General features: G+C 36.2%; 2 protein-coding genes across 2 annotated transcripts; one reads left to right on the forward strand and one right to left on the reverse strand.

Moving 5' to 3' along the window:
- Positions 1 to 941: 941 nt before the first annotated feature.
- On the reverse strand, positions 942 to 3,282 carry LOC129237528 (DNA repair protein Rad60). Its single transcript, XM_054872337.1, has 6 exons — positions 3,051 to 3,282; positions 2,504 to 2,985; positions 2,287 to 2,403; positions 1,898 to 2,225; positions 1,528 to 1,729; positions 942 to 1,458 (listed from the first exon to the last, which is right to left on the reverse strand). Exons 1-6 carry the CDS (start codon positions 3,097 to 3,099, stop codon positions 1,365 to 1,367), a joined length of 1,272 nt encoding a protein of 423 aa, XP_054728312.1. The 5' UTR covers positions 3,100 to 3,282; the 3' UTR covers positions 942 to 1,364.
- Positions 3,283 to 6,335: 3,053 nt separating this feature from the next.
- LOC129236337 (transcription elongation factor B polypeptide 3) lies at positions 6,336 to 15,657 on the forward strand. The gene is made up of 8 exons (XM_054870676.1): positions 6,336 to 6,753; positions 9,826 to 10,620; positions 13,061 to 13,603; positions 13,662 to 13,888; positions 13,962 to 14,056; positions 14,116 to 14,315; positions 14,393 to 14,684; positions 14,756 to 15,657. The coding sequence occupies exons 1-8, from the start codon at positions 6,676 to 6,678 to the stop codon at positions 14,833 to 14,835; spliced, it is 2,310 nt and encodes a 769-aa protein (XP_054726651.1). The 5' UTR covers positions 6,336 to 6,675; the 3' UTR covers positions 14,836 to 15,657.

Below are 15,657 nucleotides of genomic sequence, written 5' to 3' on the forward strand. Positions count from 1 at the left end.
TTCCCTGCAGTTTATTTGTAAAGTGCCAGAAAAATTACACAAATTTCACGCGGATTACTTAGTAGCTTTTTTGCTCACTTTAAAAGCGTTCTATTGCGTCTTTGCCACATTCACAACACGCCCGCTCTGTTAAGTGCAGTCCGCAGAAAAAACACTTTTGCTTTTATTCAATAACAAATTGTTCGTTTTTATTATGATTTTTTAATTTGTATTTTCTGAATTTCTTAACACATTTGCAATTAGCTTTAGACACAGCGCCAAAATAAAACGACGTATTTAACACTGTAGTGCATTTAAAGCGCAATTCTAAATTTACAGTAAAAAAAAACAAACAAGAATATTTAAGCGCTTGCTGATTATTTGCTTGTAGATTTATGCATGAACAAAACAGAGAACACAGCCATTTGCCACAAAGGACTTGCTCTTTCTGAACGCATCCAAAGCGAAACTCGTGTGCGCAAATCCCATTAATATGAAATCTGCAAAGTTTTACGGTTTTACGCTTTTCGTCTTCGTTTTTATTTTTCTCCCGAAATGTGGGATGTGCGCGAGCAAAAGCGCTTTGATATTATCGCATAGCGAAGAGGCTGGACTGCAGGGGGTGGCAAATGGGGTGATGTTGTTTCTGAACTTTAAGTCCTTTCTTTCTCTCTCTCGCTCTCTTGCCCAGAGCTCTCTCTGTTTCAACCCTAAGGATGCGCTCACGCTTGCTGTTTAATATTTATCCGCACAATTACAACACAATGGAATTTGCTCAAGGTGTTTCTAATGCTCAACTGCTTTCATTTGCCATTCGATATTCCAATACTAGGAAATAGAGAACACAAATTACTGTACAGCGAAAACTAATGGATGAAGACGAAAGCATTCCAATCATTGCACTTGCACGATGGCAAACTTGTCGTTGCTAAGAGTACATTTTTGGTTTCAAAAAACATAACTGCAATTTGTTATGAATATTTTATGTATGCTTAAATATAATTTTCAATTTCGGCGCATATGTGTATGTTTTATAAATGAACAAAATTTAAATATAGTATGAGTGAATAAGCTAAACAAAAAGTAAAATTCGAAGCGTACTCCACTGCAGCTGCTAAAATGAGTTCATCTTCTGGTGAAGTGACATAGTCCACTTTAACATGGAGCTTACAGTCTTTACATCGAAGTTCTTGACATAATCAAAATAATAAATAAACTAATTATCTAGAAATTCTGCCGAACATTTGAACGTTTCAACAATACTACTTACAAGTCTGCAGAAAAACACGCTTATCAAAATTACAGTATACGTTGTTCATACAAAGAAAATAAAGATTAGTGCATAAAAAAGTAGTTTAAACAATAAAGTCACATTAACGGCAATTTTATTTCTTCTTTACACGTAAATCAATAGCTTCATCACCTTCGAATTCGAAATCATCAGGCGTGTCGTTGAAACCCAATTGATCTCCATTGAAACTAAATAAAATAAATAAAATGCATTTATTGCAATGCAGGTCTGCTAACATCTTTTGTTCTGATACACACCTTAATACAAGATCCTCAGCTGACATTTTTAGTTCTTCAGCACATTTGATATATAAAATTTTTAATTTATCTAATTTATTTAGCTCCACTTTTAGTGGTCTTTTTGGCCATAAATCTGATTGAATTTTCAACGTAATTACATTAGCATCACGCTTCTTCCGCACAGTGCCTACTTCGAATGACTCGGTTAGCTCGCGTCCACCTGTCGAGAGGAAATGTTACAAATTTAAAATTAATACGTAAATTGATTACAGATTATTAAAAGAATATAAATTTGTGCATATTAAAAACTTTCTATTATTGAAGAGTCAATATATAGATTTCGCTTACAATAAACATTAGCAATAAGATATGCTTATTCAGTACTTACTAATAAATTCATAAACCTTATAGCTAATACTGGCAGGTGTATCGTTCGGCGCTATTATTCGATTATCAATGTTAAAAACTATGTTATTAATTGACTTATTTTCGCGGTCGGCAATTTCACTGAAAATGTTGTGAAATTTTTGATGTCGACGTAGCTGAAAAATTTCGGGTCGCCCACCTTCCCATTTTATTTTTACTGAAATTTCTGGATTATCTTCATCAAATGAGCAATCCAGTGTGGCAGCATTGGACGTGTTTGGTGTTTCTGTGCCCGAGCTCTGTACATTATTATTAGATATGCTATCCTCACCGTCAGAGTCAAGTGTAATCTATTTTGATAAGAATATATACAAATTAGTTATCAAAATTGTGTTTAAGTACACAACTTACAACACCCTCAATGTGTGGTATTGGACTAGACACCAAATCCATGTAGTCAACGTTAGTGGCACGCGCAGCGATTTCACTTAAACAAGCGCGTCGAGCCCGCATTACGTTGCGCCTTGGCTGCAAAAGTTAATTTATAAATTCATTATTCCACTAATAGCAGATTCATTATTTTTTCATTATTACTTCAAATAACAATTACTTCAATAGTTCTACTCACACCACTCACCCCTCGGCTCATTACTGCAGCAATTACCATCGTATCGATGCTTTCCACTGTAGGCACATTTATCTCTCGGCTATTTCTACCACGGCGTCCCTTTCTTCCTCTTGCTGGAGCGCTAGTTACTGTTGTACTTGGAGTGGAATCTGTTGTTATTTCAGACGACACTGCCGCGCTTCTGCGTGAAGTACGCCTTCGAGCCATCGGCTCGCATGCATTTGAATGCGTTGATTGCTCTTCAGCAGATTTCTGGAACGCATCTTTATCCGGTTCTGACTGCGATTTCCTCGACTTCTTGGTTGGAGAAAGCGCTTTTGCTACTGCACATTCTTTATTTGAAGTCGATCCCGCTTTTTTACCACGACCTTTCCCCTTATTTTGTTTACTTGGTACAAGGAAATCGTCTTCGTCTGAACTATCGTTCTTTAACAAAGCCGCATTGCGATACGTGAGTGTCTCCAAAACCTTAGCATTATCATCTGTAAAATAAACCATGTCCTTGTTTTTAAATTGCTTTCACCTAAATTATGTTTATATCAGCTACCTTTATCATTGTCATACAAATCGGCAAATACATCATAATCCTGTGACATATTTTATCATGTGTTGAATATGCTCTCAGCGTTCCTGTTCCTGAATAAATTAAGACAAGTTTTCAAAGGATGTAGTACAATCACTTTAATTTTAGAACCCGCCAATTTGACGTTTCAGATAGTGAAGTAGAATATTTGATAGCTGCTGAACCGATTATTATTATGTATTCACTGAATTTTTAAAAGCTGTCAGCTTTGTGCAAATTATTCAAGGAAATATTCTTAATTTTTACATAGAGCTGTGCATGTAAGTCAGAACGCACTTTTTTTATAAAAACAACATTTTAAGATATAATGTTGATTAGAGCTTTTTTAGTACAAAGGGTATTTATATATTTCTTTTCTTTCCCTTTTCAGTATTTTACGAATTTATATCACGAAAATCATAACCGGCAGCTTTCATTATATGGAAACCCTCGCTTATTTGATCAAGCACATAAGATGTCGCAAGTGAAGTATGTTTTCTGCAACTTTCTTCGACTTATTTTGCACGCCTTTATGCGTTAAAAATGTTAAATAAGGGAATGGAAAAAGGAGAAACACTTCGTTTATAAATTTCGCTTTTGATTTTATAATGATTGTATGTAGATTGCGTATAAATAAACCATTGCTGTTAAAACATCAAAGTGGCAGTTAATGGCATGCGATATGTCTCATGCCATAAGCATTGCGACAAGTGGTATCCATTGGATTTTATCGTAAGAAATGATTTGCATGTGATCAGAGTTCACATGGGGAGCGTCGAAATAGGGAGTCACAGCGCTAACCAATGTTACTGCGACCGATAAAAAAAATACTACAGTTGGAAAAAGTAACCAAATTTTCAATCAGAAATTAATTTTATACAGAAATGTATATCTATATATATAAAAAGAAGTTACATTTCCTTGGTAATCTTATAACTCAAGAACAGCCAAACCGATTGACACAAAAATTTCAGAGTTCTTTTCTATCTTTGAGGAGGTGGTTTGTGTGAAGTTTGATTGAAATCGGTGCAGCCGTTCCTGAGTTATGACATTTTGTGTGAGTAACGGTTTCCTCTCATACGAAATGCCTGTATGGGAAAAACAACAACAAATGCACAGCCGCTTATGAGCGTTTCTGTTGTACTGTTGTGGTTGTAAGTGTATTATGTTAATATTAATTTTGGACGAAAATATAATAAAAACTGGAGCATTCGAGGAACTGGAAAAACATTTTTAACTTTATTTATTTTAGCATAATTTATTTAGCGTAAAAAATTGAAATGGAAATTAAAGAATCAAAGTTTAATTACAAGTTTTTATCGGCTCTTTCACCTTACCTGTATATAGGTGACCACCACAATCAAATTTTAAAAAAGTACAGAAAAGGCTATTGTGACATCTTTAGAAAGTATGTTGAATGAAAAAAATCAACTAATTCAACTGTTTAAACATTTTACGAGTTCTATAAAGAAAACTTAATATGAAAATTTTCTTGCAATATAAAAAAAACATTTTATATATGGTGGTGCGAAGCCCACTGGGAAATGCTAGTTTATATATACTTAATTACTTATTTTAAGTTATTTATGTACAATTTATACGACAAGCACTAGAGATGTAGTACAAAGCAAACATTAAATAATTATTACACCAAAGCGGAATGCGTTGGTGCGTAATTACCATTCGGTAGTGCCCGGGTTCGAAATCCCAGGCATGGACAGAATTGCAGTGAACAGCGGGTAACGGGTTAAAGAGTACCCAGGGACGGATTTCATGCCGTCACTTATTTTTACGGCGGCAAAATAATTAGATTCATCTACATTTTTTTTTTACGGGTTGAAGCAAGGCGAATTTATTACAGGTGACAGCAAACACATATAAGTAAAACCCTACATGTATTTGTTGTTGCGTTTGGTGCAAGCATCATGTCAAAATCAGCAAGCAAATGTAAACATACGAATGTAAACATACCAATACATACAAACAAAGCATATCATTTTGACGTAAGCCATACCTACGGCGAAAAATTCAGCTGGGTGAATGATGTCACCTTATTAAATCCACCTTGGGTTGAAGATTCAGGGTATTGACAAGTAAAAAAGCAAAGAATGAATTCGCTTTGTTTCATTCTGGGCTGGCAGCCACATGGACACGGCGAAAGAACAAAAAAGCAAATCAGCTGATTTACCGTTACTACTTTTAATAGATGTGCCTGGGAAAAGGGAAACAGATATGTTAGCTTTGTCAACTAGGATAGAGAGACAGAAGTCGCTTTGTCGTAAGAGCGGATGAATAAACAAGCAAAAGGAGGGGGAATTCCTTGTTTGTGAAGAAGAAGAGTAGGCGAAACGAATGGAAACAACCAAACACAAGAAATTTTACACACACACATACTTTCCCGCCATGGCGTCTTCCGCATATAAACCCAAGCAAACTGCATTTAGAGGCTTTATATTAATTTGTGCTTTCACAATTTAACTCACGGCACTTCGTTCTCATTAGTTTGATTAGTTTAAATCTCAGAAATCACAAAATTATCAAGTCATTCACTGAATTTCCACTAACGCCTAATTTTTCCTACTTTTGTTTGTGTTGTTCGTTTGTTTCGTATTGCGAACTGAGCTGACGTCCGACTTGTCAAAATCGCAAAAAATAAAGTAACTGTCTTTCAATGGCATCACCATAGATACTCAATTCGTCTTGTAGGACATCAATAGCTATTTGAAACTTCGTTCGCGCGTAGAGAAACTCCTTGCTGATTAGCAGACTCTTCAATTTGATTACAATCGGGCTGCACATCAAACTATTTGTTTAATCGGTGACGATTGAATAATGTAGTGTGCGCACTGAGACCAACTAAATAGTCGGCCGATATATGACGAAATCAAAAAAAAATTCCGAATTGGGATATTGCATGACCGAACCATTTATATGTTTAAATTTTTTGTACACTCAAAATTTACCTCGCCAAATACAAAAGGTCGTGACTTTATACCTAAACCAAGGCACATAAAGCAGGTAGCAACAGCAAGGTTGTTATTCTAATCTGTATCTGTTTATTCGGCCTCTTAATTGTTAAACTTTCTTTAAGTTAAACTCTTCTGTCAATTTCTGTTAATAGACTGCTAGTGTTTGTGCATTAACTTCCACTGTTTATACCTGGGCTTATATTTTTCATATACTACCCTGTGCGCAATGCAACTATGTGCTATTTCCATTCTTTGAACATACCTCTCCAACGTCATTGAGTGTCAGGCGAAATTTCATTTCTTTTTTGGCATTAGTGAAAGAAAATTCGATGTGATTGTTGGCAAGTTGTGGAAAAATAGAGAATTTTTTATATTAAATATCTCATTCAAGACTAATTTTCATTAGAAATGGTGAAAAATATAATGTGTTATTAATACGTGTCTTCGATTGCTTAATCGTTGGTACAGATGATCGCTGAAACGTAATTTTCTTTGTGGTCTTTTGTTTTGGCTGAAGAGACGAATCTCCACACCTAGCCAGACAGACTGGCAATTACACGTATAGACAAGCAAATCGTTAACAAAAGAAACAAGCCTGCGTTAATTATCGACTAAGTTTCCCCAGAGAGGCGGTTGGAAAAATGTCTTCTGCGTCAATATTAAGTGTAATTGAACATTACCAAAAGAGTATCGAGCATTCCCAGGACGATGAAGGCAGAGTAAGTGATTATGGTGGTCAAAGCACAACTCTGAGAACCTTGCTAGAAGTATTATTATGCCTAAGGCCTAAAATTGCATTAAAGAAAATTTTGTGGCTGGGTTAGTGTTGTTATACATATATGTAGGTATGTATTTCTATATAAAATATTTCCCGAATTCTCGTAATGAACTACATATCGCTTATTTTTTGCAAGAGTGTCATAATCCAAAAACAAAAAAAAAAATGTATGCAGAAATGACCACAAGCTCTTCCTTTATGCTGTGTACAAAATTTCATGGTGATATCAAGTAATATTATCTCTTTAGATGGGAATTTGTCTTTTTTTACTTAGGGAGGCATAGTAAGCAGCCAAGTGGATTATGACTACTATTTCATATTGTAAAAACGTAATAACTTGTAATGCACATCAGCTGAAAGTGAATCAAGGTCGAAAATTATCTGTAGTTAATATTAAGGAGTTCATCGACTTGATGAAATTTGTATATTGTACAATATACAATACAATATAATATTTTTGGAGAATGCTGTTGAAGTGAAAGTCCTTGGCAGAATCTTGCTATTGTCTCTTTCGATTATACCTCCTTTTTTCAATAGACAAGAGCGAATATAAACTAGATTGAAGTTCAAGGAAAAGATTTTACGCCATTGACTGTCAATTTCTTGACGGAGTTTATATTCAAGTGTCGTCTTTTTCTTAAAGTCTGGGCTCTTAACTAAAATTACCCAAACATTAGGCGGTCTAAACAACCGGGGATATATGGTATGTACATATGTACTTATGTATACGTAACACGTAAGAAAACGATAGCATCTCATAGCACTCATAACGTCTCCGTTCATTCGTCCGTCCACGACAGTCGGTTCTACGTTACTGCAACGACCCGGATTTATATCCGGCCAAGGACTGCCACTCCAGCAGCAGTCGCCGCATATGTATGTGGAATGTTCATGCTGTTACAACAACAATAACGACATCTCAGCATTTTGATTAGTTTTCTTATTTGAATGCTCATTATTTTTATTAAAAATTAGCTGTACCCGGCACGCGTTGCTACGCCAACAAGGAAAATAAATTTAAGGGGGTCCTCTAGTTTCTTGGGTCGAAAATATCGAATTTTTTTTTTCATAAATCACATTTACAACATGTGTTAAAAGTATGTGCTGAAGGATTTTTCGATATTCGAAGTGGCTCACAAGTTACGGCCTTGAACGGAGCAGGTATACTTAGCGCGCTCAACGCTGCGCGAACTTTGAAACGCTTTTTTCTCGAAACACTATTTTTCAAAATAGTGACCACGATATTTCAAAAACTACTGAACCGATCTTGTTCAAATATATACCTCATCTTTAATATATTATAAGCCAGCGATTGAACTAGGATTATCATGATTGCTTCGATAGTTTTTTTCCTATGAGCGAAAAAATTAAGAAAAAATAAGTAAAAAATAGAATTTAATTTTCAAAAGTGTATACAAAAATTAATTTTTGTAATTAAGAATTCATTCTAGTTCAATCGCTAGTCTTAAATATGAAGATTAAAATGTCGTTTGGTTTTTCGATTTCAGATAAGCCAAACAGCCGCAATCTTGGTCACCGTCAAGCACCTCTTTTACTTTATGTCTTCTTGTCGGCCACTATAACTTTTATTCTATTATATATTTTGTCTTCAAAAAATTTGTAAAGCTCATTTAAATGTTACTAAAGATTATGTGAACACAATGAGATTTATTATTTTGATCGTTTGCCCGTTAAAAATTATTGAAAAACCCGAAAAAAACAGACGAGAAACTAGAGGACCCCCTTAAGAAAAATAACTTTAAAGAAAAATCAGTACACAAATATTCAATTCATTCTAAACCATTTTATTGATTTTGTTTATTTCGAAAAAACTGTGACATTACAAAGTTTAGTTTCAATTCGATGTTTATTGAAGTGCTGTCGGATACACAATATTTCTTGTTTTTCCATCTGGTGCATAGACGAATAAATCGGAAGGTTTTTCGACACGGGAGCAAGCCACATAGAGCTGTCCATGTGAGAAGCATGGATTATCCAAATTTAATCCACACACTTGTAACGATTGTCCTTGTGCTTTGTTAATAGTCATTGCGAAAGCGAGTCGCACCGCGAACTGTTAACGTTTGAATTCGAATGGCATATCTGTTGAGATCATTGGGATACGTGGCAATAGTACGTCTTCACCTTTGAATTTTCCAGTCAAAATTGTTGCCTCGATAACATTGTTCATCATTTTCTTGACTGAGAGTCTGGTGCCGGTGCAAAGTCGTGGTGGATTGATGATTCGAAGAAGAATGATGGGTACGCTAATTTTCAATGTAAGAACGTGCGGCGACATGTTGGATAGTTGACAACTTCGCCTTGATTCTCCACAGTATCGATGGACTTACATATGTATATGTTGTCGTTTTACAGGGTATTCCATGCAGAATGGTGAAGTTGATGGTATTGACATCGATGTTTTTGGCTGCTAATATAGCACGCGTACTGAGCCTCTGATGGTTTTTGTACACAAAACTGTAATTTTTGGGAAAACTTTTTGCACCATATTAATTTTTATGACAATCGGTTGAACGGGGCAGAAGTTCCTACTCTGCAGCGCCACCTGGTGACGAGTGGCATCAATGAGCATATTCTACAAAGCTTCTCCGTGGAAAAATACATATATATACCAATTTTTATAATAATCGGTCCAGTAGTTTTTGAGTTCATCGATGACATACAGACAAACATTCATTTTTATATATAAGATTAGATCATTGCCTAACAAAAAACAAAAAAATTCAAGCTTCAAACTTATACAACATTACAAAACTTCTCTTATTTTAATATAAGTAAAGTTGCGCATTTTCTCCATATAAAATGAAATTTCCTGAATTTCGTAATTAGCGAAAATGTTCAACACCGTCAGGTGTGAAAGAAACTATAGTTTATACCCTTTCTATATTAGGATAAAGATATGTGGATACATAAAAAACTGACTTTTGAAAAATTTGTATATTATCTACAAAGATATTTCTTTTAAGAACAAAATATTTAAATTTATTTCTAGCTTCTGCACTGCATTAACAAACTGTATAGATTGCCGGTAAAGGTGGAACATTTGCAGCAAACTGGTGTTGGCAAAACAGTCAACTCTTTACGCAAATATAATGGAGAAATAGGTGTTGCTGCTAAAGCGTTGGTCACCAAGTGGAAAGCCATGGTGGCGGCTGAGGAGGAACCAATGGACACCAGTAATTGCCAAAGTACCGACTGTGATGATGAGAACAATGCCAACGGGCATGGTTCAAGCGATGATGACCACTATAATCACAATCATACTCAAAATAAAAATACAGCTCAAGAACCAAATAATTTAAGTGAAAATACGTCGAAAGATCGACAATCTAATCATAGGGATAAAGGCAGTTCGGAACATAAATCTAAATCACAAAATGACGAAAGTTCTCACAAGAGTTCGCATTCATCGTCGAAACACAAAAGGCATCTTGGACAAGAGGACAAAGAAATGCCATTTTCGAAAAAGTCCAAACATGATGAACCAGACAATGGAGTTAAGATTCGTGAAAATGAACAGCATAAGTCGTCACGCGAGAAATCAGAACGACAACGTGATCGCAGTGAGAAACAAAGCTCGAGAGGGGATGCAAAAAGTAATGCTTCCAATAACTCTCATCATAAAAATGGTGGTGATTCTAGAGATAAAAAAGACAGTCAGAAGATTGAAAATACAAGCTCGTCTAAACACCACGCAAATCACTTGCCAGAGAAGGCAAGAAAACATGGTGACAGTGAAAAACACAGCTCATCTAAGGAGAAAGATAAGCACGAACGATCGCGAGAGGTATGTAGCAAACTGCTTTTGTCATTGCCAAAATAATTATGTATATATATCCGTTTAGATAGAGAGATTTGTTCTGGGCTTGCACTTTGACCTCATGGTCTTTTGTGTGCTCATCACAGTACCTCATCCAGACCCAGTTCCCTTCAAGGAGAAGGTGCATTGAAGTCTCATGGGATTGACCGCAAAAACGACCAGATTCGGGGCCATATCCCGATCATGTGCATATGACTGCATAGTCTGCATAGTCTGCAGTGGCCTGTGATAATCCCTCTTAGCATTCTCAGTTTATGCTTGGTGAATGTTTCGAGTTTTCTAAACCTCTTTTGGTTGTACTCCCTCACTCAGTAACGATTTCCCCTGGCGTAGCCACATAGTTTGGTGCCGCGAACCTCTCTCAGCCCTATCTCTTCATTCCTAAGTTTCTCCCTGATAGTGTGTTGTCCCATAGCAAACAAAGGCTCGGGTCCTATTAATGGCGAGACCGCAGTCTCTCTCGTCAATACGTTCGCTACTTCCTTCCCAGTTATACCCAAGTGCCCTGGGACCCCAATTAGCCGGATGCGATTGTGCGTTCCTTGTAGATTGAGTTTCTCGATAAACTTAAGGACCAGTGAGGACTTAATCTTAGGAGGATGATAGAGCCTTGAGTGCCACCTACCTGTTACTCAGAATGGTACTGTCGCTCATTCTGGGAACACATAGACAGGTGGCATATATCTCCGCTTGGAAGCTGCTTGGGAAAATTACCCATTGGCACAGAATGCTTGGTTCTGGGGCCATATATTCCAGCGCCTATGCCTTCTGGTGTCTATCGAACGATTGTTGATACAAATTTTCGGTAGCGAATAGATCTGAGGAGTTGTTTCTTGTGTTTTCTGTAAAGTGTGAAGTCATGTTGCGAGCTCGATATCCAGCATCCGTTCCATCTTCCGGATGGTCGTCCTTGTGGCTTTCTAACATTTGGTTTAGCTTTCACAACTACTTTGCCTATTCTATCAGAGTATACCTTTTCAATATGATTTCGTCAATTTCAAGAATTAAGTCGAGATTTCAAAAATTTAATTGCCGAGCTGTAGACAGAAAGTGATAATGCAGTTTTTGTATAAAAAAATTATGATATTCAATTACTTTACGAGACTAAATAGACTTTTCTCAGCCCAAGCGTAGGCTTAATACAACTTTTTTCATGATTTTATTATAAATATACCCTTAAACTCTTAAAAATAGGAAGAAAAGGCCAAACATTTATTTGAGCTATCGTTAGAATTAGGTAGTTTGAAAAGTCATAATTAGAAGGGCGATAGCAGGTTATCGTTAAACTACTATTTTGCCTACGTCCGTAAAATCAGATCACAGTTAAGTTTTCTATCCACTCAAGTTATTTTTTATTCCACTGAATTCGTCTCTATCTCTCATTATTTCATTTGAAAGGTGCCGCACAAGTTCTGCAGCTAAATTAGATAATTCCGCATTACGTCTGTTCTTGTAAAAGTTATCAAGCAACTTGCAAGTAACTTAATTTCCAAAAATTCGCTCTCAAAGAGAAAAATTTCAAGAAAAAGGGCATGAACTCAAAACCAGTAGCAATTTGCAAGTTTTACGAATAGCTAATTAAAATGTTGGCGGGAAAAATCATAAAGAGTTAACACATTTTCAGCTACCTCGTATTAAACTAAAAAAAATAAAGTTAATAAAATTCTTAAAATCACATGATTTGATTTTGTCTCCAATAATTTGTTCTATTTCATCATCGCTGTCAGATAAAGAATATTCCATCAGCAGTAGTATTGTTGTGGCAATCACAGCTTTCTTCATTTTTTTCTTGCTTCCTTGCATTTATTGCCAAATTAGTTAATAACCAAAAAATGCTAGCATAAAACACAAAGGATGCCTTCAATGCTTTTGATTCGTATTTCGGAAATTGCAGCAACGGTGACTGAGGGCTTTGGTTCAGAAGAACGTACCTCTAAATCATTGGCTGATTCTTATTTAATATATGACTTCTAATAAACTTTATACATTTTATCTAAAATACATTTACTTGCATTCTGCATTTTAATCACCGTTTTTATTTAACTTTAGAACTTTGACTCAATTCGCAAAATTTTAATTCGTGTTTATTTTTACTTTGCGCTCAGCTGTTTCTCTGATATGCAAATTCTTATAAGTAAAAATACATCCAGTAAATACCTGCAACTTCCCCTCAATATGAAATGTCATTTTGCTCTCTCACTTTCCCCTACTTTGCAAGTTTTTTGGATACATTAACGTCAAAAACATTTGTTACAACAACAACAATTGTTACAAATTAGTTGCTCCTTGAACAGACCTTTTGTTGTAAATTCTTATGTAGAACATTTGGCGAGCGGCGTAGTTAAGGTTTTCATTATCGAAATTCCAAATATTATTTAACTAATTTCAAATTCTTGTTTCATTGAAGAACAAGCACGACAAAAATAAATCGTCGTCCAAAAACACGTCACATCGTGAAAAACATCACAAATCGTCCACATCACATTCGTCGATCAGCAGTAGTAAGCCTTCGACAACAACCATCGAAAAACCTACTTCGTCAGCATCACATACGCAGGCACCAGATAGCGGCAGCAGCAGCAGCAGGAAACGTCAACACGACAGTGACTCGAACGATGCGTCCCCACCCAAAGTTAAGGAGTTGAAAAAACCAAAAACTATTAAATTAAAAGCGATAGCTACGGATAATGAGGATGAAGCCGATGGCGACGATGGCATTGATTCTTCGATGGGCGCGAATTTCGCCGATGTTCTGGGCATGCTAAATATGCCAACAAAGAAGTCGAAAAAATCGTTAAATATTAACAAATCGCCCACTTCTAGTACGCCCAGCAAGAGTACTGCCAACGACAAACCGAGCAGTAGCAACAGCTCCAATAAGAATGCTAGAAACGAATACAAACCAAGTTCTATATCATCAGCGTCATCTACGTCAAGGCCAATAGATGAGGTTTGTTGAACAAACATTTTTGTAAATTATAAAATTGAATTTCACTAATTCATTCCAGAAACCAGAGCTTTTGTCAGCCTCTGCAAAACTGGCCCCACTTGATCCCAGTATTGCGCTTGAGCTGCCAACGATTTCAGCCAATTACAAACCGCTCCCACATAATAAGACTGTAATGGATTGTGTTTATCGAAATAGTGGAGCCGTGATTAGCACCCCTAAGCCACCTGTGCGTACACTTACCGATGCAGAAGCCCTCAGCCATGGCATCTCTTCGAAAACAATGCGGTAAGCATTATCATTGGCATATTTTATATAAAGACACGATTGCATTGATTCCTTTGTTTTCATGAAAATTTAGTACAAAAATTTACTCGGGTATCAAGACTGGACAAGTATTACAAGTGCCATCATTATTTGATCTATGCATACGCATACTGCAAAAGAATATCGATGGTGAGACATTAGTAGTTGTGAAAAAATATAACCCGTTCTAATGTAAGCTTCATTTACAGCGCTGGAATACACTGGTGGTGTACCTTTCGAGGTGTTACGTTCTGTTTTGGAGCGCGCTACACCACAACAACTTCTTACCTTTGAAGAATACAATCCATATTTGATGGAAGACAGCGATTGTTTGTGGCAGATTCACGTACAACGAAACTTTCGTTCAAAAAAGCGGCTGGAAATGGAATCTTGGCGTGAAATGTTTTTGGTATGCCTGCACCCCAACCATTAATAATATTTTTTATTTTTCTATTTTCCACACTTTCTTTTGTGTATTTTCTCTAGCGTTGTGAGGAGGAAAAGGAGCAAAAATTGAATAGTCTTACAGAGACTATCAAACAGTCACAGAAAATAATCGCTGCACCCGTACGCAAGACCCAACTGGCATTTGTGGATTCAATGGTGAAACCGCCACGCAATGTCCTGCGCAAACAGGAGCAGTATGGCACAAAAGCCAAGCTGGTTGCCACCCCGGCTGCACGTGTTGCAGCACTCTCAAGCGTCACGCCGAATGCAGCCAAAGTGGGTGATACGCGTCTGCGAGTAGCGGCTACTGTGCGGGACGCGGCGCAAGTTTGTAAGCATAATGGACAAATATAAAGTATGCCTTTGTATTCAACTCAATCAATTATTTTCTATATTTTCCAGCTCATGCGCCTTTACGTGCGAAGAAGGCGCCACTTATGGCCAAGACACTGCAGTTCATGCGTGGACGCCACAAGCGTTAAGCTAACTTTTAGTCCGAACTCAACAATTTGTGTTCGTTTCCTCTTTTTCAATTAGACTTAGTTTGAAAAAAATTTTACTGCTTATGCACGTGTTAATGAAATTACAATGTTTCAATATGATTATGTAGCTGAACATATACAGGGTAGTCCAATTAACTCACCAATGGCGGCTTTGATTGCATGTTTCATCTTTTGAATCGTTTATGGCTAGTCATCGGCGCCAACAAAAAATTGTCTAATCGAGTGAAATCACAGCTTGTAGGCGTCCAATTGGCATCACTGATTTTTGCTCAAGAAAAAAAAGCACCACACTTTAGTTTAACGCCAAGGATAATAATTTATGATGTAAAAGTAAAAGAAAATCGGTTGTTCAATTTAAAAAACTCTTGATTGATCACCCTGTATGATCAAGCACATGTATACTCTTCAAACATTACAAGATTCTGAGAAATGTTTTAAATTTATAGGATAAAACCATGATAATTCATCAGTAAAAACGTAGCATCACACATACATGTACACTCAAATACGCATACATAAATGTATATATATAGATATATATATATAAGTATATTTTAAAAATAAATATGGGTAAATGTAAGATTTCTGAATTTTGTGGTTAACTATTGTGTTAAATAATTTACTTATCTACTAAAATATTAATAAGCGATTATAAAGCAGTTACATATTTACACACAAATGTGTAATGCACGCACTACGGCTGTGCTAATTGTTAAAACCGTGTAAAAAAACAGAAACATTATTTAAAGGGATAGCGTTAAAGTAGGAAATTTTTGAATAAATACCACACATAAAAATGAA

This window comes from Anastrepha obliqua, chromosome 1 (assembly GCF_027943255.1).
Source record: "Anastrepha obliqua isolate idAnaObli1 chromosome 1, idAnaObli1_1.0, whole genome shotgun sequence".
NCBI classification, from domain to species: Eukaryota; Metazoa; Arthropoda; class Insecta; order Diptera; family Tephritidae; genus Anastrepha; species Anastrepha obliqua.